The following is a 26,911-nucleotide window of genomic DNA, read 5'->3' on the forward strand; positions in this document are numbered from 1 at the left end:
AAGAAGATAATAAACACTGAATCTTTGGATAAGTCATCTTGAATGTAATGTTTCTCTCACACCTTTTATTGGAATTGGAATTTGGAAAATAATCTTAATGTGAGACCAAAAAGACATGAAAAATATGACCCAGAGCCACCATTCTTTGACCATACTAATTATCATTACAGGTTATACTGCACACAGCTGTATCATATTACCCTGCAGGCTGGTTTGGCATCACATTTCTTTTCTGCTACCTAAACCTGCTGAGCAGTACTGAGTTGGAGAAGCGACAGCATACCAACGAGGCTCCGCTGACAGACAAGACTCAGTACCAAAGGTTTGTTTGTGGTTTCTTCATGACAAACAAGAGGAACTAAGCACGCTCCTGTGGTTACACCAGAACGCTTCATAAAGACACTCATAAATATTTTGTTTTCATTTGTTATTAATATTGAGTTTGTCAGTAAACACAAAAGCCAAACCAAAGCCAAAAATATTGGTAAGCGGTCACATCCTCATCCTGGGCCATCTGACCTCAGGAAATCACATGATAAGGTGGGGCCAGGTTTCACAATGAGCTCACCCGAAACTCTGGCTGATTGGGACCCACACCCGCTTTCACACCTTGGCTCAGGCGATTAGAGGATCATCAGGGGTCCTTTTGTCCCTCTGTGGGGGGGAAACTCCCACTAGGTTTATATCTGGGACTCTCCACCATTTGACCTTAGAACTGAAGAAGCTTCTCGGATGAAGGTGAAACGTCTTCAAGCAACTTAAAGAAGTCCAGACGCTTTTCTTTGCAAGCTCCTTAGACTACGATGACCTGGATGACTGAGAACCTTCACAGACTTTCAGCTATCGTGTTTACAGACAGAATAACATGCAAATCTTAACAAATACAGGACCTCCACAGTGAAGCTAATTAGACAAATAATATTCTGTCTCCACAAATACATGGAAAATAAAAAGCTTGAATAAATTCCATTCTGTAGAAACTGAATCAACATGACATCTGACTAATTAGCTAGGTCAGATGACAGTTAAGTTTTCCCATCATGCCCTTAGGTACTGTGGCCACAGAGACACCTGGCTGTGTTTGAACGTCAAAGAGAGTCGTGGTTAACTCTGACAGATATCATTTGTTGTGGCATGTATGGGGTTAGGCCGTCTTGAATAAGTTACATTCTGATGTTATGTTGTAAAAGTGCCTTTTGAATGTGGTCAGAGTTTATAGAATTGCGTTCCTCATTTCGTGGTTAACTAAGCACAACGTGACAATGTAACAGGAAACAGTATTTCAAAATAAAAAATAAAAGTAATTTGAAATAAATCAAATATCTGTAGATTCCCTAATTAACAACATCAAAAAATAACAACCATTAAAACTTTACAAAATTGCACACTTTTGCTTCTTTATGCATTGATAACTGGTTGTGAAAATTCATCACAAAAGCCTAATTTAAAATGAAACAAAGTGCCACACACTTTTGAAGGTTTGTGTGAGATCAGTGAGCTGTCTGGAGCACAGAATGTGAAGACCAGCACAACAATGATACAGAACGATGCACTGCACATCTGTTTACTCAAAAAAGCTTCATTTTTATATATTTGACCAAATTGTGGTAGCACAGTCCTTCTTTATGAAACCATCCTATCTGATGGCTTCATAATGAAATCAACCCAGGCTGGTTCCATTGTAAATGTTTGCAATAAAACTTAAGCAGCAAAAGATAAGTTTTTCTTTTCTCTAAGTGTATCCAAGTAATCTTTCATCAGTGCAGATGAAGGAAATTCAAGGTTCAATAAAACTGGGTCATTTAAAATTCAGCAGCTGCAACTTCTTTAAATATTTTGGTAGATTTACAGGAAATGAAGAGTAAAAGGATCAAGTAAAAGCAAATTTTACATCCCCATCATGCCGGTCTTCAGACTCTTCCATACAAAATGTGTTGATCAAAATGTCTTTGAGGTAAACTTTTTCTAATCTCTTAGAAAAATATTCTATTTTTCTGTTTTCAGCCCTTCTTTGAATCCAGTTTCAATTCAAATCAGATTTTTATACAAGCTATTTATAAAGCACATTTAAAACAACAAAGAGTTGACCAAAGTGCTGTACAACGTAATAGTTAAACAATGACATTAACATCATCAAACAGATAAGATCATTCAAATTAAAAAATTGGCAACTCTATGCAGTATAGAAAGCCAAAGAGAAAAAACATGTTGGGGGTGAGAGAAGGAAGACAGGATAAAAGACATGCTGTGGAAGAGAGCCAGAGATTAATAGTAACTAATGCTTAAATGGACAGTGGTACAAAAGCACATAAATGATGTAAGCTAAATGCTTGAAGTCTTTAAAAGAGTCCAGCTGTGCTAAATACCCTCATGCAGCCTCATTCAACACATCACAGGCTGAAATGTCTGATTTCATTTTCCATCTATTTCCATCTATTCCATCTATCATTTTCCAACAGTCGGAGACGCCTTTAATAAATAAAACTTCCTGAATGAAGCCACTGCACCTGCATTTGGACAAACCACCCTGGGTTGTGCACCTCATCTGGACCCCTCCCTGTCAAGCTATGCCATACACCTCTAGTTGGGTGGGGACAATGGGACAAACCCAGACTGTGCCAGAGGCCCTCTAACCTCGAACATACCTGCTCGTGTTGTGGAAATTTAAACAACAAAATCAACAGACAATGATGAGCAGTAGGCTAACACATTTTAATAAACACAAGCATGCTTGAGAGAGAGCCGCCATCATGGGACTGATAGCAGGGTCTCTACTGATGAACTGCATAGCTCTGGTTTAAATACAGGTCCCCAGAGAGACAGAGTTTTACAGCCTTTATCTCCTCTTACTGTGTTATCTAAAGGTTGCCTGCCTCTGCCCCTGCCTCTTCCTGAGACATGTAAAAACTGGGTGGATCCAGCTGTCTCCACAACACACAACTGTGTGCATGCAAAAAGTTGAAACTTAATGGTATCCCACATGTGTACAATTAAGTGACAGAAAACTGATATTACTAAAACATGTGACTAATACATCAAATGAAAGAAATTCCATTACACCCAGTTCCCTGAAGCCACTCCAACACCTCCCTAACTTTCTAACTCCATTCAGAGAACATTAATACAACTGGACAATTATGATTCCATTACTTATAAGCTGTCCACCACAGTGAAAGAAAGTGTGATTTTTATAAGCCAGCGACATGTGATAACATCAGCATCCAGATAAATATGTGCAGGTGGAGTAATGGTAGATATCGTCCTGGTTAAAGGTGTGTGCAGAAACGGCTTGAATGCAAGTGTCTCTCTGCTTTTGTCCTCCTGAAACAGCCAACAACACCAACTGTTGCAGTGCTGTTTCACACATGCTCTGTGACAATTTTCAGAAGTGACCTGCTACATTTTACCGCTGTGACTGTGAACAGGTTCAGTCCTCTAATTAGAAATCTCGTACCTGCAGTAAGATCCGTATTGGTCTTCTTTGAGGTCTCGTTTATTTGAGGGGAAAAGTTGTGTCAGTTACCTGTTGCATTAAAGTGTGATGACAACAGGTCCTGACCAAATGTCCATATGTGGCGCGGTGGGAGTGAGACGCCTTCCACTGAGCCCTTATTCTCAGTGTGTAATGTAATGTGTGAAACACTGTTTTGGGCTGAGGGACAGTGCTGTAACTCTTGTGCAAACACAAAGAATGAAAGAGACAAAATCAACACAAAGTTTCTGCTTACATCACATTCTTCTGCACCTCTGTGGTTGTAAAAGCAGCTGTATGTGAGTGTCAACTGTTAGTTGTGTTAGATTACCATTGTCAAGTTTAATAATCAAACTGGATATTTAAGTTGATTGTTTACATTACAAGGAGATATCAGACCCCATAAAACCACAGTCATATAGTCTGGATTATCAGTATCACTCAGACTTTTGCTTTAAAATATCATAATTTTTATGCGTATATACTCTCTCTGTGTGTGTTTATATACAACTGCAGGAGGTCACTCAATATTCTCCCACAGTTTGTGTTTACTTGTTTTGTCTTCCAAATACTGCACGGTCTTTAATTTACAAAATGTGATGAGAGAACTATTGTGAGTTGCAGCAAAATAAAAAAGTTGAATAAGTCAGTATTAACACTGACTATTGTAGAGAAATTATTATTATGAGAAATTATTCTCATCCTTAAAAAGTCAGGGGACATTTATTAATTAAAGCAAAAAGACTTTATTTATGATATTTTTGAAAAGTGCCCTGATAAGATCAGTGTTGAGATAGCAGACATTACAATATTTTTATCAGTGATCAAATCACACGTTTGGATGATACATACACAAACATCATCTCGATAAAATTTACATACTTAATAATTTTACATTTCCACATGTATTTTGGTTTGTGACTTCATTTAAAGGATGTGAACTTAAGAGAAAAATATTAAAAATATGATCTAAGAACATGTGGTATTAGAGCCAGAACTAGGGACAGAAAGATGAAGTTGTTAAAAAAAGCAGAGGAGGTGGTTTTTGTTGGGGCAGTTGTGGTTGATGCTGTAGTTGTTGTTGGAGCAGCAGCGGTTGATGCCGCAGTTGTGGTTGTTGTTGGAGCAGTCGTGGTTGTTGTTGGGGAAGCATTAGTTGTTGGGGTGGCAGTTGTGGTTGTTGTCGGAGCAGCTGTGGTTGTTGTTGGGGCAGCTGTGGTTGTTTTTGGGGTAGCTGCGGTTGATGCCGCAGTTGTGGTTGTTGTTGGGGCAGCTGTGGTTGTTGGTGCATTTGTGGTAGTTGTTGGAGCAGCTGTGTTTATTGTTGGAGCACCTGTGGTTGAGGGTGCAGTTGTTGTTGTTGTTGTTGTTGTCGTTATGGAAGCGGTGGTTGTTGTTGGGGCAGCAGGGGATGATGCCGCAGTTGTGGTTGTTGTTGGGACGGCAGTTGTGGTTGTTGTTGGAGCAGCTGTGGTTCTTGTAGGAGCAGCTGCGGTTGTGGCCGCAGTTGTGGTTGTTGTTGGAGCTTCTGTAGTTGTAGTTGGAGCAGCTGTTGTTGTGGGTGCAGTTGTGGTTGTTGTTGTACGGGAAGCTGTAGTTGTTTTTGGGGCACTTGTGGTTGTTGCGGCGACAGTTGTGGTTGTTGTTGGAGCAGTCGTGGTTGTTGTTGGGGAAGCATTAGTTGTTGGGGCGGCAGTTGTGGTTGTTGTTAGAGCAGTCGCGGTTGTTGTTGGGGAAATATTGGTTGTTGGAGCAGTTGTGGTTGTTGTTGGGGCAGCAGTTGTGGTTGTTGTGGGAGCAGTTGTGGTTGTTGGTGCAGTTGTGGTTGTTGGTGCAGTTGTGGTTGTTGTTGGGGCAGCAGTTGTAGGTGTAGTTGGAGCAGCTGTGGTTGTTGGTGCAGTTGTGGTTGTTGTTAGAGCAGTCGCGGTTGTTGTTGGGGAAATATTGGTTGTTGGAGCAGTTGTGGTTGTTGTTGGGACAGCAGTTGTGGTTGTAGTTGGAGCAGCTGTGGTTGTTGGTGCAGTTGTGGTTCTTGGTGGGGCGGCAGTTGTGGTAGTTGTCGGAGCAGCTGTGGTTGTTGTTGGGGCAGCTGCGGTTGATGCCGCAATTGTGGTTGTTGTTGGGGCGGCAGTTGTTGTTGTTGGAGCAACTGTAGTTGCTGTTGGAACACCTGTGGTTGTTGTTGGAGTAGCTGTGGTTGTTGTTAATGCAACAGTTGTGGTTGTTGTCGGAACAGCTGTGGTTGAGGGAGCAGCTGTAGTACTGTTTGGAGCAGCTGTGGTTGTGGGTGCAGTTGGGGTAGTTGTTGGAGCTACAGTTGTGGTTATTGTCGTAGCAGCTGTGGTTGTTGTTGGGGCAGCTGTGGTTGTTTTTGGGGTAGCTGCGGTTGATGCCACAGTTGTGGTTGTTGTTGGAGCAGCTGTGTTTATTGTTGGAGCACCTGTGGTTGAGGGTGCAGTTGTTGTTGTTGTTGTTGTTGTCGTTATGGAAGCGGTGGTTGTTGTTGGGGCAGCAGGGGATGATGCCGCAGTTGTGGTTGTTGTTGGGACGGCAGTTGTGGTTGTTGTTGGAGCAGCTGTGGTTCTTGTAGGAGCAGCTGCAGTTGTGGCCGCAGTTGTGGTTGTTGTTGTACGGGAAGCTGTAGTTGTTTTTGGGGCACTTGTGGTTGTTGCGGCGACAGTTGTGGTTGTTGTTGGAGCAGTCGTGGTTGTTGTTGAGGAAGCATTAGTTGTTGGGGAGGCAGTTGTGGTTGTTGTTAGAGCAGTCGCGGTTGTTGTTGGGGAAATATTGGTTGTTGGAGCAGTTGTGGTTGTTGTTGGGGCAGCAGTTGTGGTTGTTGTGGGAGCAGTTGTGGTTGTTGGTGCAGTTGTGGTTGTTGTTGGGGCAGCAGTTGTAGGTGTAGTTGGAGCAGCTGTGGTTGTTGGTGCAGTTGTGGTTGTTGTTAGAGCAGTCGCGGTTGTTGTTGGGGAAATATTGGTTGTTGGAGCAGTTGTGGTTGTTGTTGGGGCAGCAGTTGTGGTTGTTGTGGGAGCAGTTGTGGTTGTTGGAGCAGTTGTGGTTGTTGTTGGGGCAGCAGTTGTAGTTGTAGTTGGAGCAGCTGTGGTTGTTGGTGCAGTTGTGGTTCTTGGTGGGGCGGCAGTTGTGGTAGTTGTCGGAGCAGCTGTGGTTGTTGTTGGGGCAGCTGCGGTTGATGCCGCAATTGTGGTTGTTGTTGGGGCGGCAGTTGTTGTTGTTGGAGCAACTGTAGTTGCTGTTGGAACACCTGTGGTTGTTGTTGGAGTAGCTGTGGTTGTTGTTAATGCAACAGTTGTGGTTGTTGTCGGAACAGCTGTGGTTGAGGGAGCAGCTGTAGTACTGTTTGGAGCAGCTGTGGTTGTGGGTGCATTTGGGGTAGTTGTTGGAGCTACAGTTGTGGTTATTGTCGGAGCAGCTGTGGTTGTTGTTGGGGCAGCTGTGGTTGTTTTTGGGGTAGCTGCGGTTGATGCCACAGTTGTGGTTGTTGTTGGGGCCACAGTTGTGGTTGTGGTTGTGGGTGCAGTTGTTGTTGTTGTTGTCGTTATGGAAGCGGTGGTTGTTGTTGGGGCAGCAGGGGATGATGCCGCAGTTGTGGTTGTTGTTGGGACGGCAGTTGTGGTTGTTGTTGGAGCTTCTGTAGTTGTAGTTGGAGCAGCTGTTGTTGTGGGTGCAGTTGTTGTTGTTGTTGTACGGGAAGCTGTAGTTGTTTTTGGGGCACTTGTGGTTGTTGTTGCGGCGACAGTTGTGGTTGTTGTTGGAGCAGCTGTGGTTGTTGTTGGCGCAGCAGTTGTGGTTGTTGTGGTTGTTGTTGGGGCAGCTGTAGTTGTTGTTGGAGCAGCTGTGGTTGTTGTTGGGGCCGCAGTTGTGGTCGTTGGGGCGACAGTTGTGGTTGTTGTCGGATCAGCTGTGGTTGTTGTTGGGGCAGCTGTGGTTGTTGTTGGAGCAGCTTTGGTAGTTGTTGGGGCGACAGTTGTGGTTGTTGTCGGAGCAGCTGTGGTTGTTGTTGGGGCAGCTGCGGTTGATGCCGCAGTTGTGGCTGTTGTTTGGGCGGCTGTAGTTGTTGTTAGAGCAGCTGTGGTTGTTGTTGGGGCACCTGTAGTTGATGCCGTAGTTGTGGTTGTTGTTTGGGCGGCAGTTGTGGTTGTTGCTGGAGCAACTGTAGTTGTTGTTGGAGCAGTTGTGGTTTTTGTTGGAGCAGCTGTTGTTGTTGTAGGAGCAGTCGTGGTTGTTGTTGGGGCAGCTGTGGTTGTGGGTGCAGTTGTGGTTGTTGTTGGTTCAGCTTTTGTTGTTAATGAACCTGTGGTTGTAGTTGGTGCAGCTATAGTTGTAGTTGGTGAAGCTGTGGTTGTAGTTGGTGCAGCTGTATTTGTAGTTGGTGAAGCTGTGGTTGTAGTTGGTGCAGCTGTGGTTGTAGTTTTTGTGGAAGCTGTGGTTGTTGTTGATGTCAATGTGACTGTAGTTTTAGTTGGTGCATCTCTTGTAGTTGTGGTTGGTGATGTTTCAGTTGTAGTTTCTGTAGCTGTGTTTGTTGTTGTAGCGTTTGCACCACCTAAGCCAGTTTGAGATTGATATTGTTTTCACGCTATTTCTTTTTTTTACTCATTAATAGTCTGTAAGGTTTTTTATAATTAACTTACCAACAAACAGAAATAAGATGACAACGACCCTCACCATCATTTTGGGAAAATGTTCCAAACCTTCAAAAGCAGAATCAGCACTTCAATATTTAAATTATCATATATTTCATAATAAAATATAATTTATAAGATCCTAATCATAATTACAACAGCATTCTGAATTTGTTCTCTTATGCTTATCTATAATTTTCTTTATAACATTACAATCTGCTCGTGAAAATTACAAGCTTCTAAAACGCTACAGTGCCATATCTAAAGAGAAACACCTTTTGAAAAAAACAAAACAAGCTAAAGTGCAGCTAATGCTCTAAATGCCTCAGCATGTTTGGACTTTATAAGAACACTTTCGTAGACCTTTTATATTAGCTTTTTTTCACAGAAAATTACTCAACTGGTCAAAGATAATTAATAAATATAAAAAGTAATAAACAACTGAATATATTTATAGAATATATTTAACATCTTGTAACAAATAACTGAATCATTATTGTGAAATTAGGACATATATTCAAGATTTATTTACAAGTTACTTACAAGTTACTTGTGGTTCTAGGTAGTCTTTGCTGATTAAAGTTGTAATGCCCACTGATTCCAACTGTCCAACTTTTTTATGTCACACCAAACAGGTTTGGTTCCATCACACCATCAACAAAGAGGTAAAGTATTTACATACAGTGTATCCGGAAAGTATACACAGTGCTTCACTTGTTCCACAGATGATCATGTTACAGTCTTATGGATTTATTATCACCTCAAAATCCTACAAAATTTAGTAGATGATGGGCATTTAGGATGATTAGGAAAAGCACACACCTGTCCATATAAGGTCCCATAGCAGACTGTCCATGTCAGAGAACTAACCAAGCCATGAAGTCCAAGGAAATGTCTCAGACTCAAAAACAGTTTGGGCTGTAAATGATTATGTAAATATTGTATTTTTATCTTATCATTTGAATAAATTCAAAAGAATTTAAAACAAACTTTTTCACTTTGGTATTTTGTGTGAGACAACTTAAACATTAATAACTAAAGTCTTTCTTTTTATTGTTTTTATCTGTTTTATCGTTTATTATAGTCTTTTATTGATGTGAATACGAACAATGTCAATAAGAAACATTTTTCCTATTATTGTTTACATGACAGAAATAGCTATGTATAGCATTATTATCACTTTTATCTTCAGATCGATCTGTTGACCTTGAAGGAGAGGTCAGAGGTCAAATATGACATGATATTTAAAATCTTTAAAAAATTATTTTATATGCTGAAAATACACACCAACTGTGAGAATCATAGTTTCTAAGTCAATAGGCATTTTGTCAGTTTTCAGCTGATAAATTGTTGCTTTTCTATAAAAGAACAAGTCTGTTTTCTTTTCTACTCTACCTGAGCACACAGAACAATTTGTGCAACTTGGTTTATTCGGAATTCATTCCCAACATTGTTGAGATATTGTATTTATAAACAGAATGCTACTACCTTTTTTTATTTGAATAGGTGAGATCAGTGGAAAAAGATTGCTCTAACACCCAGCTTTCCAATGTTTGCATTTTAAAGGGGAAGTCTACCAACAACCACACCTCCAAGTATAGATGTAACTGCAGATGAAAATAATCATCTTCTTTTAACTAAAAGACTAAAAAATGTTGTAGGATCAGCCTGTTTTCAGCTCTGAGTTTAATAAACAAACACATTTTATGTGAGAATGACTCACAATAAATAGAATAAACTATACACAGTGCTTTGTGGTGGCTTTATTAATGGGTGTTCCAGGTTGTGGGTTGTGTGGTAAGACTTTGGCATGATCTCTGAACCTGGAAAGTAAACTACTCTCAGCCGTCTCAAACGATAATTAATCGAAATGAAAAGAAGTGATAATTATCTGTTTCATAAACAGGCTAGTCCATTTAAAAAATATGGTTTCATAAAGCATAAAATCCCACCTCAGCTACAGGCTTTTGTGACAAAGCTGCAGGAAATCATGAGTGATGTTCCCAAATGTCAGAGCTCAGTGGTCGGGTCACATTAGGTCACATCTTATTATGCAATGCCAAAGCTGTGGCACCTCCCACCTGTCAAAGACAAAGTTAGAGACACTGTGGCAGCTGACAGGTTCAGCCTGTTTACAGTTTTCTTAATAATTTCTTTCTCACGTTAACAGAACAAAGATAAGATGACCTTTAATAATCCCAGAGATTTCAAATTCTGGGCGGGGCAGGAATAAGACAATAGGCAGCATACCTAATAGAAGAAAATTATATGCTATTCAAGGTAGAATTTTATATAGGTGTGTGTGTGTGTGTGTGTGTGTGTGTGTGTGGCATTTAATTTCTGTTTTTTCTTCTGCTTTTTATTAACAGGTACATATATCATATTTATATATATGTACTATTGTATCATATTTATACATACATATATAAAGATGCAAGTATCTAGGTATATGCAAATATGATACAATGGTACAAGTAAGTAGTAGTATTTCAATAAATATGCATCTTTAAAGCAGTTAAGAGCCAGTTGGTGATGCAGTTTTGTAATTGTATGACCAGATACGCAGCAGACAGCTTGAAGAGAGGAGCTGTGCTGTCAACGTGTCTCCACCTGGTGGTGAGCTGAAGCAGGTGGAGGTGGATGCTGGGTAGGAGTCCGGGTGGGGCCAGAATGATCAGTGCTCGGTTTAATGATATTTGTGTCATATTTTCTTTTCCATGAACATGTGCATGCTATTGAGAACAAAGCGTCAACATTAAACCTGAAGGATTAACTGTAGTTCTGAGTGTGACTCAGCTCTGTGGATGTTCATGGAGTGTTAATTTATCTAAAGTGTGCAACACTGATGTTAGTGTGTCATTAGTGTCATTTCTGGGTCCAAACAAACCAACATGCTGGTGGATAAAAGGTTAACACAGCAGTTTGTCAATATGGAGTTCAAACAAAGTACTTTAAACTTTAAAATGACTTCAATCGTATTTAACATTTGAAATATGATGGAAACAGAAAGGCACCAACACAGCAGGTTTAAATCCCGTTTTATGGCAGCCATTAATCAAATGTGAGGCTGTTGTTTTCTTTAAGAAGATAATAAACACTGAATCTTTGGATAAGTCATCTTGAATGTAATGATGTTTCTCTCACACCTTTTATTGTAATTGGAATTTGGAAAATAATCTTAATGTGAGACCAAAAAGACATGAAAAATATGACCCAGAGCCACCATTCTTTGACCATACTAATTATCATTACAGGTTATACTGCACACAGCTGTATCATATTACCCTGCAGGCTGGTTTGGCATCACATTTCTTTTCTGCTACCTAAACCTGCTGAGCAGCACTGAGTTGGAGAAGCGACAGCATACCAACGAGGCTCCGCTGACAGACAAGACTCAGTACCAAAGGTTTGTTTGTGGTTTCTTCATGACAAACAAGAGGAACTAAGCACGCTCCTGTGGTTACACCAGAACGCTTCATAAAGACACTCATAAATATTTTGTTTTCATTTGTTATTAATATTGAGTTTGTCAGTAAACACAAAAGCCAAACCAAAGCCAAAAATATTGGTAAGCGGTCCTGAGTGTTAGGTCTGCGCTTGCAGGTCCCGCTGATTCAGAGACTTATCACCGTGAACAAAGCAAGACAAACAGTGGTCTATCATTTTACCCTGCGCAAGGGGAGTCCAGTCAGAATCTCAGAGCAGCAACTCTGCACCCAACCTCAGACGACTCCGACTCCTAGTGTCCGCTTGCCGCCTTTTATTCAGTGACAAACAGTTTCACAAACACTCATCATAAAAACCCTGTGGTGCTGCATAAAACTAAGGCACTGTGTCTGTGTGTGTGTCTTTTTTGACAACATGTACTTGATAATGAGGGTGGGAAGCCCAAGAGTCTCGAAGACCTGTGCCCTCACATCTCAATAACAACTGTGGATCCATCCCAGGAGAGGGGAGAGGTCCAGAGAACCAGAGGCAACGGGCAGCTGATCGCCGTCCGAGGCCGGCCACCCTGACACAAGCCAAGAACTGCAAAAGCTGACAGGCAAGACAGGGTTTAAGCCATTATCAGTGTGTTTTCATTGAAACATGAACTTAAACATAAACTTGTCTGGATAGAAAAAGGCATCATATCGATATGTGGTATTATAGAGGAAGATGAAATTATGAGTTTCCAAACTTTAAAGCAAATCTTTCATTTAGAAAACCAAGACCACTATAGATATCTCCAGTTAAGAAACTTTTCTACTCAAAACATTACAAACTAAATACCCACTGCAGCGACGCCATTTATCCAACTCTTTATAAATGCTTGTTAGAGATTTGGCAAATCATTTGTTCTTTTCATTGGAAAAGTAAAAAAATCACATGTATGGAAGGAGTGTAAGTAAAAACACACTGAACACAGGAACCACCAACATTAAACAGCTGGATTTATTTAACTTTAGAGATTTAAAAGATGGAAAAGATTGCTTTTTGGTCAATTTTAAGTATGAGAAAATTGTAAAACACTGGGGAAAATGGCTAACACACACACACACACATATATATATGTATATATATGTATGTGTATATATATGTATGTGTATATATACACATACATATATATACACATACATATATATATGTATATATATGTATGTGTATATATATGTATGTGTATATATATGTATATATATGTATATATATGTGTATATATGTATATATATATGTATATATATATATATATATATATATATATACATATACTGTATATATATATATACAGTATATGTATATATATATATATATATATATATATATATATATATATATATATATATATATATATATATATATATATATATATATGTGTGTGTGTGTGTGTGTGTGTGTGTGTGTGTGTGTGTGTGTGTGTGTGTGTGTGTGTGTGTTAGCCATTTTCCCCAGTGTTTTACAAGCATACGCAAGACACTGAAACGTCACAGCAATTTTCCACTGTGGACAAACAAACAAAGTGCACCTGCTCATCGTATTTCTCTCACACCAAAGCTTGAATGACAAAAAGATCATTGTCCCCGTGACTCATCTCCTGTTTCACTGTGGAGTCAGTGCTCAATCGGCAGGGACATAAAGCAAGGCAACGTGAAGAAAAATCCAGATCACAGCAGTTTCTTCAGCTTTTTATTAACAACAACAGGCCACGGGTCTGAAGTCTGTCTGCTTGTTAGTCAATCACAACCACCAACAACCAGCTCTTATTCCAGGACATTAAATACTGTTTTTCTGCCAGTGTTGTTTGGCATCGGTGCAGTGTGACACATTCACACAGGGTGATGGTGGCATGACTTACAGCACTGTCACCCAGACTGCGGTCCATCAAACAGTTCTGCTCAGATTAACCAGTATTTGGTAACTGGTTCACTTAAACTGGCAGGAAAACAATATTTTTGTAATTACACATCCTGGACCTCTGGTGTGATTGGCACAGCTGCTGGCCAGACTTCAGCTAACTGAAGTGGACTTCTGGGCTGTGTTTCGTCTCCCACAAACAAAGCTGCTTACGGCTTCAAAAAACGAACATTAAAAAAAACCTTGTGCATCTTTTCTATAGAAACACAGCACACACGTTGTATCCCTGCATGTCTGAGCACACTCAGCGATCATTTGATTAGCACTGCATGAAACAGCACAACAGTGAGTCACATTAACATGAACTTGTTTGCATAAATGCACTCCACGGTTTAACGGTTTATTCCCTGAATGAATAACTGTCAAGGCTGTGTGCACGCAGGCAGGAAAGGGACCCAATATGCAGAATCACAGAGGCGGAAGGTGAACTGAAAAATCAGCTTTATTGCTGTAAACAAACGGAACTAAACTGGGAATACAAACTAAACATGCAGGCAGGAAGACAGGCAGAACACACAGCTGGTTGAGGGACGCAGGCTGTGTCCAAATTCAGGGAAACGATGCTTCAAATGCCGTATTTGGAGGCAACGACGTCCCAGCGACGCAACGACGAGCAGGAGAAGACGCAGACACTAAATACAGAAGGGGAACAGGGCAAAGAACAAACACCTGGGAGACACAACTGACACTAATTACAAAGACGAGACTGTCACGGCGAGTGAGAAGAGCCGTGTGGAAAAGGTAAAGGAGGATCCAAACGCAGGCAGTCGTGAAGGTGTGAAGGTGATTTATTGAACAGGAAATATAGATAGGCACACGGCAAAACGGAGAACTAAACATCTGAGCATGAACAAGAACATGAACCTGGACATAAAGGAAGGAAGACGACGGTACGTGATGATGACGGCAGGAAACACACGAATGAAACATGGTGGATACACAGACGGACCAGCAACTACAATGACACGACTTAAATACACACAGAGAAACACAGGGGGATTACACACAGCTGGGAGTAATTAACGAGACCAGAGGTAAAACTGAACACATTCACATGAGACGCAGACCTTCACAATAAAACAGGAAACAAGAGATCACTACACGAGGACGCAGAACTAAACTCACACAAAACATGAGAACACAAATCCTTAACCACGAGTAAACAGAAACAGGGAACTCAAATGGTAACCAACAAATCACAAAGGTAACACAACGATCAAGAGATAAACCAAGACATAACAAACTCAACATGCAAAACACAACCTGACGCACACAGACTGAAGACTACCAAAGTAAAACAGGAAATACACAGACTCAAGGACACGGGCTTCACACAGGGACACGACTGACCTGAAAACAGAGAAAACCAATGGGACTAAAATCAAAGATCTAGAAATACAAAACACAGACAGCAATAACCCCACAAATAAATAAAAACAAATCAAAACACCAGGACTGTGAGGAGGTTTTATGACGTTGTAGACGAGGCGCTCAAACTGCACTGTGACACCTCTTAACACACATTTAGCCACTTTATTATTATTGATTTTCTTGTAAACACACTTTTCATCCGATGATAGCTGGCACAGGCTCCTGGCTGAGGTTAAGTTAATGATGGTTTGAAAGAATTTTTTTACAGGACATATAGACAGACATGTTCTCTTCGTCCACATGGTTACTTGTTGCTTTCTGCTCCATTTGCCTGAACTGAACTTGGTAAAAGAGCTTTTGTCCATTTAGCACCGTCGACTTGGAACAAACTGCAGAAGGAAAATGACTGAATTAATTTCATTAAGTGCTTTTAAATCTAAACTACAAATCCTTGAGGCCAAGTCCATAACATGCAACTGTTTCAATTAGATTGGCTGTCATTTTAACTGATTTTTTTATTTATTTATTTATTTATTTTTATTTGAATTTTCTTGAATTTTATTTTATTTTATTTGTATTCTTTCAGTTATTGTTGCATGTGTGTTGTTGCTGCCTGTGTTTGAGTAATTTCTGTAACTGTGAGACACCTGCTGCTGCCTATCTTGGCCAGGTCTCCCTTGAAAAAGAGGTTTTTAATCTCAATGGGATTTTCCTGGCTAAATAAAGGTTAATAAATAAACACGTGTGGGTGTTTGATGCGTCTATTAAAAAACAAACAAACAAAATGATAATAAGACAGCCAGTTGGTTTTATTCAGTCCTGAACCTGCCCGACATGTCTGACTGAAGCATCACAGCCATGTTCATCTCTGAGTGGTTGGATGGGTAAACACAGCGTCTATGAGAAACTCTCCATTGGAGACAAGCAAACAAAGTGAACCTGCGCAACAGATTGCTCTCAAACATGGGCTCGAATGACAAAGGAATCATTTTTGTGAGCTAATGAATCCCATATCCTCTTTCACCACTTGTCAGGAGTTAATCAACCGGAGCCTGAGGGGAGACAGCCTTTGACTGCAGCTCTAATGGAAATGAAACAACAAGCGTCTGGCTTAGTTTCTGTTAGTGTCATGTTTTTAAATTTAGACTCAGAGTTTTATAATAAACAACAACGATTAGTTTTTACAACAGAGAGGCAGTGAAATAATATCATTCAGAATTAATAAAGAAATAGTTTGATCAGTATTTTGAATTCTGGATTTCTTTGTGGAATAAATGAAACTGATGTCATTGAAATTGTAAATAAATAAATGAAATAAAAGAAGGAATCACTCAGATTATAGTAATCAGTACTTTCATAATCTGCTCCAACAGCTGCTCCAAGACAAAAGCAGTAACAGACTGAACTTATTAAATAATACAATATGTTACAAGTTTACAAAATATCAGAAACAGCTCTTATATATGTGCAAATAGCTCAATTATGAATATCCAGAATATTACAGAGGTGAAATATATTTTTACTCTAAAAAACTTTGATTTATATCCATATGTACTCAGTATTTTCTAACTATATGAGATTAGCTAAGGTAACACTACATGAATAACTATAGAGCAGGATTATTTTTGCTGACCTTTTAGAAATATTCTGAAAATTGATTGATTGAATCTGTTTATTGATAAATATAAAGTACTGGATGAACACCAGTGTGGGTTATGTGTGACAGTATGATTTTTTTCTTCTATTCAGATAGATGATATATAAGTACTGCTTCTGCATGAGCCTGTCACTATTTGTTATAAAGGTTTTGGATTTTATATGAACTGTTTCACATGTTCAGTGTCATTTTTTTTTCCTGTCCTACTCTGTACTTTAGCGATCAGAATTGTTGTCTGAAGGAAAGATGCTCAACATATTTATTTTTCCAAGTGGACCAATATGCCACATTAGTCCACTTGATTGATCTGTGTGTGAATGTGTGGATGACTGGATGTGTAAAGCGCTTTGGGGTCTTTAGGGACTAGTAAAAGCGCTATACAAATACAGGCCATTTACCATCTATATTATTGTTGTTTATTAATTTATTTTATTTTATTTTAAGGTATAACAAATTGGACAGACAGTTAGAGAGAAAGGAAAAAAAGAAGGAAAGAAAGGGAGAAAGAGAGACAGGGAAAGGGGGAGAGTAAGAGAAGGCCCTGAGAAAATCTGTTGGATCAGCTGATAAAAGAAGAAAAATAAAAACAAACAACAAGAGATCAAGACAATACAGAGATCAAAGCAACAACCTAGACATGTGTAAGTAACACTAAATACTAAATATTGAATGTAATTTAGCAGCACACAAGACGGACAGCACACAGTATACTCTGAGAAAGTCTGTGAGCACCTGTGTGCACATCTGTGTGTGCGAGCCCACTTGAGTTCAAAAGGTTTCTCCCTGTAACGATCTGCTGGGGAGCCATAGTCCTGCTCCCCAGAGCATGAAGCAGACATGGAGAAGACCCACCAGAGGGTAAAAGCCCGAGGAAAACCACCTGAGAGGCAACTGCACCTCCTGGAAAGAGCTGAGAGCCCCAGACATGGGGTCACCCAGCAGCCACGGTGCAGAAGCCACAGGGCACTGCAGTGACGAGCCTTCAGGCAACCAGAAGGACCCAGCCCCGGTCCCAGAGGCCCGAGGACACGCCACCCCCCTGGAAGGGGCCCGAACCCGGCCATGTTCCAGGCCCCACCAAGCAGCCGCCGGGAGTGAGGTACATACCTGAGCGCCCAGCCCCGGACACCAAGAACCACCAACGCACCAACGTCTGAGGGCGAGTGTGGTGGGTGGAGACAAGCCTCCACACCTAGGGGGGCTTGAGATGTCCCAGAGAGGCAGAGGTGGAGACTCAAGCTGGCACATGGACATAGACAAACAGGCACACACACGAGTCCAACATCATCATCAAGTTTGCGGATGACACAACCATCATAGGCCTCATCACAGGCAATGATGAGACGGCCTATAGAGAGGAGGTGATGGCTAAACCGGTTTCTCCATCACAGCTCTGATGATTCAGTAAGGACATCACCTGGCTGCTATCAGCGAAGCTCGCCAGCGGCTTTACTTCCTGAGGAGGCTGAGGAAGTTTAGCATGAACGCCAACATCACCTCAAATTTCTGCAGGTGTGCAGTCGAGAGCTTGCTGACGAGCTGCATCACAGTTTGGTACGAAGCTGCTCTGCCAGCAGCCGTAAATCACTACAGAGGGTGGTGAAGGCAGCAGAGCACATCACTGGAGGCTTCCTGCCATCTAGGACATTTATCTCCAGCGATGCCTCCGTAAAGCTCACAGCATCATCAAGGACCACAGCAGCACATCAGCTGTTCTATTCAATTCAATTCAATTCAATTTTATTTATATAGCGCCAAATCACAACAAATGTCGCCTCAAGGCGCTTCATAGATACAGAGAAAAGCCCAACAATCATATGACCCCCTATGAGCAAGCACTTTGGCGACAGTGGAAAGGAAAAACTCCCTTTTAACAGGAAGAAACCTCCGGCAGAACCAGGCTCAGGGAGGGGCGGCCATCTGCTGCGACCGGTTGGGGTGAGAGAAGGAAGACAGGATAAAGACATGCTGTGGAAGAGAGACAGAGATTAATAACAGATACGATTCAATACAGAGAGGTCAGTTAATACATAGTGAGTGAGAAAGGTGACTGGAAAGGAAAAACTCAATGCATCATGGGAATCCCCCGGCAGCCTACATCTATTGCAGCATAACTAAGGGAGGATTCAGGGTCACCTGGTCCAGCCCTAACTATATGCTTTAGCAAAAAGGAAGGTTTTAAGCCTAATCTTAAAAGTAGAGATAGTGTCTGTCTCCTGAATCCAAACTGGAAGCTGGTTCCACAGAAGAGGGGCCTGAAAACTGAAGGCTCTCCCTCCCATTCTACTTTTAAATACTCTAGGAACAACAAGTAGGCCTGCAGAGCGAGAGCGAAGTGCTCTAATAGGGTGATATGGTACTACAAGGTCATTAAGATAAGATGGGGCCTGATTATTTAAGACCTTGTATGTGAGGAGCAGGATTTTGAATTCAATTCTGGATTTAACAGGAAGCCAATGAAGGGAAGCCAAAACAGGAGAAATATGCTCTCTCCTTCTAGTCCCTGTCAGTACTCTTGCTGCAGCATTTTGGATTAACTGAAGGCTTTTCAGTGAGTTTTTTGGACATCCTGATAATAATGAATTGCAGTAGTCTAGCCTGGAAGTAATAAATGCATGAACTAGTTTTTCAGCGTCACTCTGAGACAGGATATTTCTAATTTTAGAGATGTTGCGCAAATGGAAGAACGCAGTCTTACATATTTGTTTAATATGTGCGTTGAAGGACATATCCTGGTCAAAAATGACTCCAAGGTTCCTCACAGTGTTACTGGAGGCCAAGGTAATGCCATCCAGAGTAAGAATCTGGTTAGATACCATATTTCTAAGCTTTTCAGCGCCGAGTACAATGACCTCAGTTTTATCTGAGTTAAGAAGCAGAAAGTTAGTGGCCATCCAAGTCTTTATGTCTTTAAGACATTCCTGCAGTTTAACTAATTGGTGTGTGTTATCTGGCTTCATGGACAGATAGAGCTGGGTGTCATCTGCATAGCAGTGAAAATGTATGCTATGTCTTCTAATGATGCTGCCTAGGGGAAGCATGTATAATGTAAACAGAATTGGTCCTAGCACCGAACCCTGTGGAACTCCATAATTAACCTCAGTGTGTGAAGAGGACTCTCCATTTACATGCACAAATTGGAGTCTATTAGATAGATATGATACAAACCACTGCAGTGCAATACCTGTAATACCTACAGCATGTTCTAATCGCTCTAATAGGATATTATGGTCAACAGTATCGAATGCTGCACTAAGGTCAAGAAGGACAAGCACAGAGATGAGTCCACTGTCAGAGGCCATAAGAAGATCATTTGTAACCTTCAATAAAGCTGTTTCTGTGCTGTGATGAGCTCTGAAACCTGACTGAAACTCTTCAAATAAACCATTCCTCTGCAGATGATCTGTTAGCTGTTTGACAACTACTCTTTCAAGGATTTTTGATATGAAAGGAAGGTTGGAGATTGGCTATAATTAGCTAAGACTGCTGGGTCTAGAGATGGCTTTTTGAGTAAAGGTTTAACTGCAGCCACCTTGAAGGCCTGTGGTACATAGCCGATTATTAGAGATAGGTTGATCATATATAAGATCGAAGAATTAACCAATGGCAGGACTTCTTTGAGCAGTTTTGTAGGAATGGGGTCTAAAAGACACGTTGATGGTTTGGAGGAAGTAATTATTGAAGTTAACTCAGAAAGATCGATTGGAAAAAAAGAGTCTAACTTAACATCAATGGAACTAAGAGTAGCTGTAGATAATATTACATCTGTGGGATGATTATTGGTAATTTTTTCTCTAATGATAAAAATTTTATTTGTGAAGAAGTTCATGAAGTCATCACTAGTTAACGTTAAAGGGATGGTTGGCTCAAAAGAGCTCTGACTTTTTGTCAGCCTGGCTACAGTGCTGAAGAGAAACCTGGGGTTGTTCTTATTTTCTTCAATCAGTGATGAGTAGTAAGCTGTTCTGGCTTTGCGGAGGGCTTTCTTATAAAGCAACAAACTATTTCTCCAGGCTAAATGATGATCCTCTAAATTTGTGACACGCCATTTCCTCTCCAGATTACGAGTCATCTGCTTTAGGGTACGTGTTTGAGAATTATACCACGGGGTCAGGTACTTCTGATTAGAGACCTTAGTTTTCACTGGAGCTACAGTATCCAGAGTCGTACGTAGTGAGGAGGTGAAATTATTAACAAGATAATCGACCTCTGTTGGGGTAGCGTTCAGATAGCTGCTCTGCTCTGTGTTGGTACAGGGCATTGACGATGATAACAGTGGCTGGATTATATTCTTAAACTTAGTTACAGCGCTTTCAGAAAGACATCTACTTTGATAAAGTCCACTCTCCACTGCTGCGTAATCAATTATTGTAAATGTAAATGTTATCAAGAAATGATCAGACAGGAGAGGGTTTTCAGGAAACACTGTTAAATGTTCAGTTTCTATGCCATATGTTAAAACAAGATCTAGAGTGTGATTAAAGTGGTGGGTGGGTTCTTTTACATTTTGAGAGAAACCAATTGAGTCTAACAACAGATTAAATGCCATGTTGAGGCTGTCATTTTTAGCATCTACATGGATGTTAAAATCACCCACAATAATTATTTTATCTGAGCTCAGAACTAAATTAGATATAAAGTCTGAGAAATCAGACAGAAACTCTGTGTAAGGCCCAGGTGGACGATAGATGATAACAAGTAAGACTGGTTTCTGAGTTTCACAGCTGGGGTGGACAATGTTAAGCATCAGGCTTTCAAATGAATTAAAAGTCTGTCTTGGTCTTTCATTAATTAATAGACTGGTGTGAAAAATTGCTGCCACACCGCCCCCTCGACCTGTGCTTCGAGATTTCTGGTAGTTAGAATGACTCGGGGTGTTGATTCATTTAAACTAACATAATCATCCTGCTGCAACCAGGTTTCTGTAAGGCAGAGTAAATCAATTTGTTGATCAATTATTAAGTCATGTACTAACAGAGACTTGGAGGAGAGAGACCTAATATTTAATAATCCACATTTCACTGTTTTACTCTTTGGTTCAGATGTGGATACTGTATTGTTCTTTCTTTGTGATTGTTTAAGTTGTTTGTTGCTGGTTTTTAGTTTGTTTTTTGTCTTTTTGGAAGCAGACACAGTCTCTATGGAGATGGGTTTTTGGGGGGGTAGCAGGAGGAGAGAAGCTGCAGAGAGGCGTGTAAGACTGCAACTCTGCTTCCTGGTCCCAACTCTGGATAGTCATGTTTTGAGGGGTTTAATAAATTTGTCCATATTTCTAGAAATGAGAGCTGCTCCATCCAAAGTGGGATGGATGCCATCTCTCCTAACAAGACCAGGTTTCCTCCAGAAGGTTTGCCAATTATCTATGAAGCCCACATCGTTTCTGGGACACCACTCAGACAGCCAGCAATTTAAGGAGAACATGCGGCTAAACATGTCACTCCTGGTCTGATTGGGGAGGGGACCAGAGAAAACTACAGAGTCCGACATTGTTTTGGCAAAGTTACACACCGATTCAATATTGATTTTAGTGACCTCCGATTGGCGTAACCGGGTGTCATTACTGCCGACGTGAATTATGATTTTATTGAATTTACGTTTACCCTTAGCCAGCAGTTTTAAATTTCCTTCAATGTCGCCTGCTCTGGCCCCTGGAAGACAATTGACTATGGTTGCCGGCGTCTCTAGCTTCACATGTCTGAGAACAGAGTCACCAATTACCAGAGTTTGACCCCCGGCGGGTGTGTCACCGAGTGGGGAAAAACGGTTAGACACATGAACGGGTTGGTGGTGTACCTGGGGCTTCTGTTTAGGACTACGCTTCCTTCTCACCGTTACCCAGCCTTTCCCCAGCTGCTTGGGGTCTGCCGGGGAACAGCTAGCGGGGCCTACGCTATCTTCGGCTGCACCAGCTACAGGGGCCTGGCTAGCTAAGGGTGAGAGCAGGGTGCAAAGCCGAGTCTCCAATTCAGTAATCCTGGCCTCCAGAGCTGCAAATATGCTACATTTGTTACAGATATCATTACTGCTAAAGGAGGCCGAGGAGTAACTAAACATCTGACACAATGAGCAAGAAAGTGCAGAAGGGACAGGTGAAGTAGCCATGGTGCTAACGGGTCGGCTACGAGCTAAGCTAGCGAAACAGTACAGAGACAGTGAGTGAATACTATAAATTAGGTAGTGAGTACACAGAAAGTGTGCTTCGGATGAAGCACGTGAAGATTATACTGTGAAAAAAGAATGTATTTAAAAGTTGTTAATTAAACTGCTAAGCAAATAAGCTACTCAGAAACACCACTGTGTTTGAGCAGGAACAGGAAGCGATACTATACCACAGAGCGAGCGAGCGAACACCAAGTGACAGCGCCACCGACAGCTGGCCTTGTTACCATCTGGCAGACGTTACAGGAGTCTGTCTGCTCGGACTACAAGACTTAAAAACAGTTTCTACCTCCAAGCCGTACGACACCTCAACCACAGCACTTAAACACACACAACACACTCAGAAGCTGCAGCTTCACAGGTGTTTAATCTGCACTGGTCACTTCACTTTATTGATATTGATATTTATATTTAAAAAGTGCAATACTGCAATTTTCTGCTGCTCATTCCTGTGCAATATCCCATCTGCCCTCCGTCATATTTCTTTTCAAGATTTTCTTATTTAATCACTAGTTTATATTTAGTCATCTTTTCTCTTTTACCACATCTCTAATATTTTGCTCTTTACTATTTATTTTATTTTATTTTATTTTATTTTATTTTCTCCTACTGTATCATGCTGCTGAGTGACTGCTGCTCGTCAAACACATTTCATTGCAATGTTGACCCTGTGCTAACTTGCATATGACAAATAAAACTGAAAACTGAAACACAGACACAAGCAAGCATTCCCACCCTCATTCACACAAATGCAAATACTCAGCACTCATCCAACGTGGAGATAAACAGAAATGAGCACTACACACCCATTGACACTCCCCAAAGATATTCTATACTCCCAGGTCCAGGTATGACCGCTCCCAGGGGGGCAATCAAGCCCCAGATCCAGGAGATGTTACCCTTTTCTCTAGGGTGGAGGCAAGCAGACTGCCCCCGGCCTGGCAGCCGCAGGGAGGCCCACCCCGGCCAGCTTCTCCTCTCAGCCCCCTGCCCGATGGTGTACAGAGAACGGGGGTGTAAAAAGACGGAATTGTCCCGTATTCAAAATATTGCGCGTTTTGTGTTGAGCTGAAACACACAGTTTGTCCCGGACTTCAGCTACAATGAAAAAGACACAAAGCTGGAGTTATTCTGTGTCTTTGCTGCACAGCTGCTTCTTCTCCTCCCTCTCCTGTTTCTACTTCAATCATGAAACTGATCAATGATCAGCTGATCGGCTCTCTTGTTTGTTCATCGCCCACTTTGCAACAGAAAGAGGAAACCAGCCGATGTCGCGCTAAACAACAGCAGCACGTTTAAGCTTGATCAGCTGTTGTTAGAATTTATTTAATATTAATTTCTAGTATCAGCTGATGTTTGCTGGAGCCACAGCTGTAAAGCTGCTGGTCATGATGTTTGGATATGTGGTGAGAGGGAAACATGAAACCAGGAGATGTCCTTACTGAATCATCAGAGCTGAACAGGTGATGGAGAAACAGGTTTACCTTTTAGGTGACATGAATGAGTTGAAAGGAAGTTATAAGGGAAGGAAGAAATACACAGATACATCCGCAGACTCGAGACAGAATTCACAATGCATTTTTGGGACCAATGTTTTATTTTCTGATCAAACCAGAAAGCTTTAATGAGCAGCTGGATTTGTCTCGCATTAACTGGCTGAGTTAATGCCAGTTAAATCAACATCAAAGAAGCTGGAATCCACAGCTGTGCGTGTTCATGGAGCTGCATTTTCACCTGCTGGACGTCACTACCTGACAAGTTTAACTGTCTTCAAAACATTGCAAATGGTAAATGGCCTGTATTTGTAAAGCGCTTTTACTAGTCCCGCCTAGGGACCCCAAAGCGCTTTACACACCCAGTCATCCACCCATTCACACACTGGTGGAGGCAGCTACAGTTGTAGCCACAGCTACTGGGGCAGACTGACAGAAGCGAGGCTGCCATATCGCACCATCGGCCCCTCTGGCCAACACCAGTAGGCGGTAGGTGAAGTGTCTTGCCCAAGGACACAACGACCGAGACTGTCCGAGCCGGGGCTCGAACCGGCAACCTTCCAATTATAAGGCGAACTCCCAACTCTTGAGCCACGATCGCAGAGGCTCAAGAGGTTGGAAGAAACCTCTTGACAGTATTTGGTTCTACATATCTGTGTGAGCAGATTTTCTCTCACATGAGTCCTCAGGTAGCCTCTGAAAGCTGGACCTGTGTCTCTGAGTGGGAGACCAGAGATCAGAGTGTATTAACAAACATGCCATATTGGCTTAGTTTATTTTTCTTATCATTGTTGTGAGGAGACCATAAATAGCATTTGTATTTTCTGTTCATTTGCTGTTATGGATAAAAAGTCTTTTTTTTTGTTTTGAAATAGCTGATAACTATCCGCTGATAGCTGCCAACATCTGCAAACAAATATAATTCTATAAAGTGGTTCTATATAGTGTGTAACTGTTAATATAGGGCGTTATTAAATTTATTGCTAATGCAATCACATGGCACACTGACTTCTGAGGAAATTTTAGACGGCACTCGTCATCAGAAAGGTTGCCGACCCCTGTTATAGTCTATGGCTTGGAAAGAAGTTGGTTTGGAAGCATATTTGGCGATGCTTCATCCTCTGCTTTGTGTTTGTGTGGGAACCCCTGGTATGATTTTATTTTTTTTAATCATACCGCTCCCCAGCAATGGCTCTGGACAAACAGTCTTGTTACCAGGCGCTCCAAAAATGATCGCTTCACCAGACTAGCAAGCTTTAACAGCACCAGAGTAAGGTAAAGAGTAGCAGAACAAATTACTTTCATCAATGCATAATTAAGTAATGAACTGCATTACATTTAAGAAAGGTAATGAGTAATACATTACCTTTTTATTAACAACCCCAGCACAGGTCATGAGTCACCCTTCATGTCTTTATATTTTGCTTGAAAATTGAACAAAGTGCAACATCTTATTTAATTATGTGCAGCCATACATGGAAATACAGAATAAAAAGGCAAAAACAGAGTTTGTACGTTTCTGACAACCTTGGAAATAAACATTTTGAATGATCACCTTTATTTTTCAGCATAGCAAATCTTTTGAGAAAGCTTTCTGTCATTTCTGTAAGTAGTTTTTAGGACAATGTCTCCAGGCTTCTTTAGGTGTGCCTTTTGTTGCCATTTCAATAATGCCAGTCATTCCACTGTGTGTTTTTACTGCATGTACTCATCACAGTCCTGGGTCTGTCAACTAGCATCTATTCAATTCAATTCAATTTTATTTATATAGCGCCAAATCACAACAACAGTTGCCTCAAGGCGCTTTATATTGTACAGTAGATCCTACAATAATAGATTCAGAGAAAACCCAACAATCATATGACCCCCTATGAGCAGCACTTTGGCGACAGTGGGAAGGAAAAACTCCCTTTTAACAGGAAGAAACCTCCAGCAGAACCAGGCTCAGGAAGGGGCGGGGCCATCTGCTGTGATTGGTTGGGGTGAGAGAAGGAAGACAGGATAAAGACATGCTGTGGAAGAGAGACAGAGGTTAATAACAGATATGATTCAGTGCAGAGAGGTCTGTTAACACATAGTGAGTGAAGAAGAAACACCCAGTGCATCATGGGAATCCCCGGCAGCCTACACCTATTGCAGCATAACTAAGGGAGGATTCAGGGTCACCTGGTCCAGCCCTAACTATATGCTTTAGCAAAAAGGAAAGTTTGAAGCCTAATCTTGAAAGTAGAGATCGTGTCTGTCTCCTGAATCCAAACTGGAAGCTGGTTCCACAGAAGAGGGGCCTGAAAACTGAAGGCTCTCCCTCCCATTCTACTTTTAAATACTCTAGGAACAACAAGTAGGCCTGCAGGGTGAGAGCGAAGTGCTCTAATAGGGTGATATGGTACTACAAGGTCATTAAGATAAGATGGGGCCTGATTATTTAAGACCTTGTATGTGAGGAGCAGGATTTTGAATTCTGGATTTAACAGGAAGCCAAAACAGGAGAAATATGCTCTCTCCTTCTAGTCCCTGTCAGGACTCTTGCTGCAGCATTTTGGATTAACTGAAGGCTTTTCAGGGAGTTTTTTGGACATCCTGATAATAATGAATTGCAGTAGTCCAGCCTGGAAGTAATAAATGCATGAACTAGTTTTTCAGCGTCACTCTGAGACAGGATATTTCTAATTTTAGAGATGTTGCACAAATGGAAGAACGCAGTCTTACATATTTGTTTAATATG

The 26,911-nt window shown here is 41.2% G+C and overlaps 2 protein-coding genes across 2 annotated transcripts in view; both read right to left on the reverse strand.

Annotated features, from left to right (window-relative positions):
* The window catches only part of LOC146492474 (uncharacterized), a 233,236-nt gene that overhangs the window by 145,992 nt on the left and 60,333 nt on the right, over positions 1–26,911 (reverse strand). The window lies entirely within an intron of this gene.
* On the reverse strand, positions 3,380–8,489 carry LOC146492485 (uncharacterized). The gene is made up of 2 exons (XM_085149366.1): positions 8,125–8,489; positions 3,380–8,036 (listed from the first exon to the last, which is right to left on the reverse strand). Exons 1-2 carry the CDS (start codon positions 8,162–8,164, stop codon positions 4,429–4,431), a joined length of 3,648 nt encoding a protein of 1,215 aa, XP_085005492.1. The 5' UTR covers positions 8,165–8,489; the 3' UTR covers positions 3,380–4,428.

This window comes from Neolamprologus multifasciatus, chromosome 22, assembly GCF_963576455.1.
Source record: "Neolamprologus multifasciatus chromosome 22, fNeoMul1.2, whole genome shotgun sequence".
Classification (NCBI taxonomy): domain Eukaryota; kingdom Metazoa; phylum Chordata; class Actinopteri; order Cichliformes; family Cichlidae; genus Neolamprologus; species Neolamprologus multifasciatus.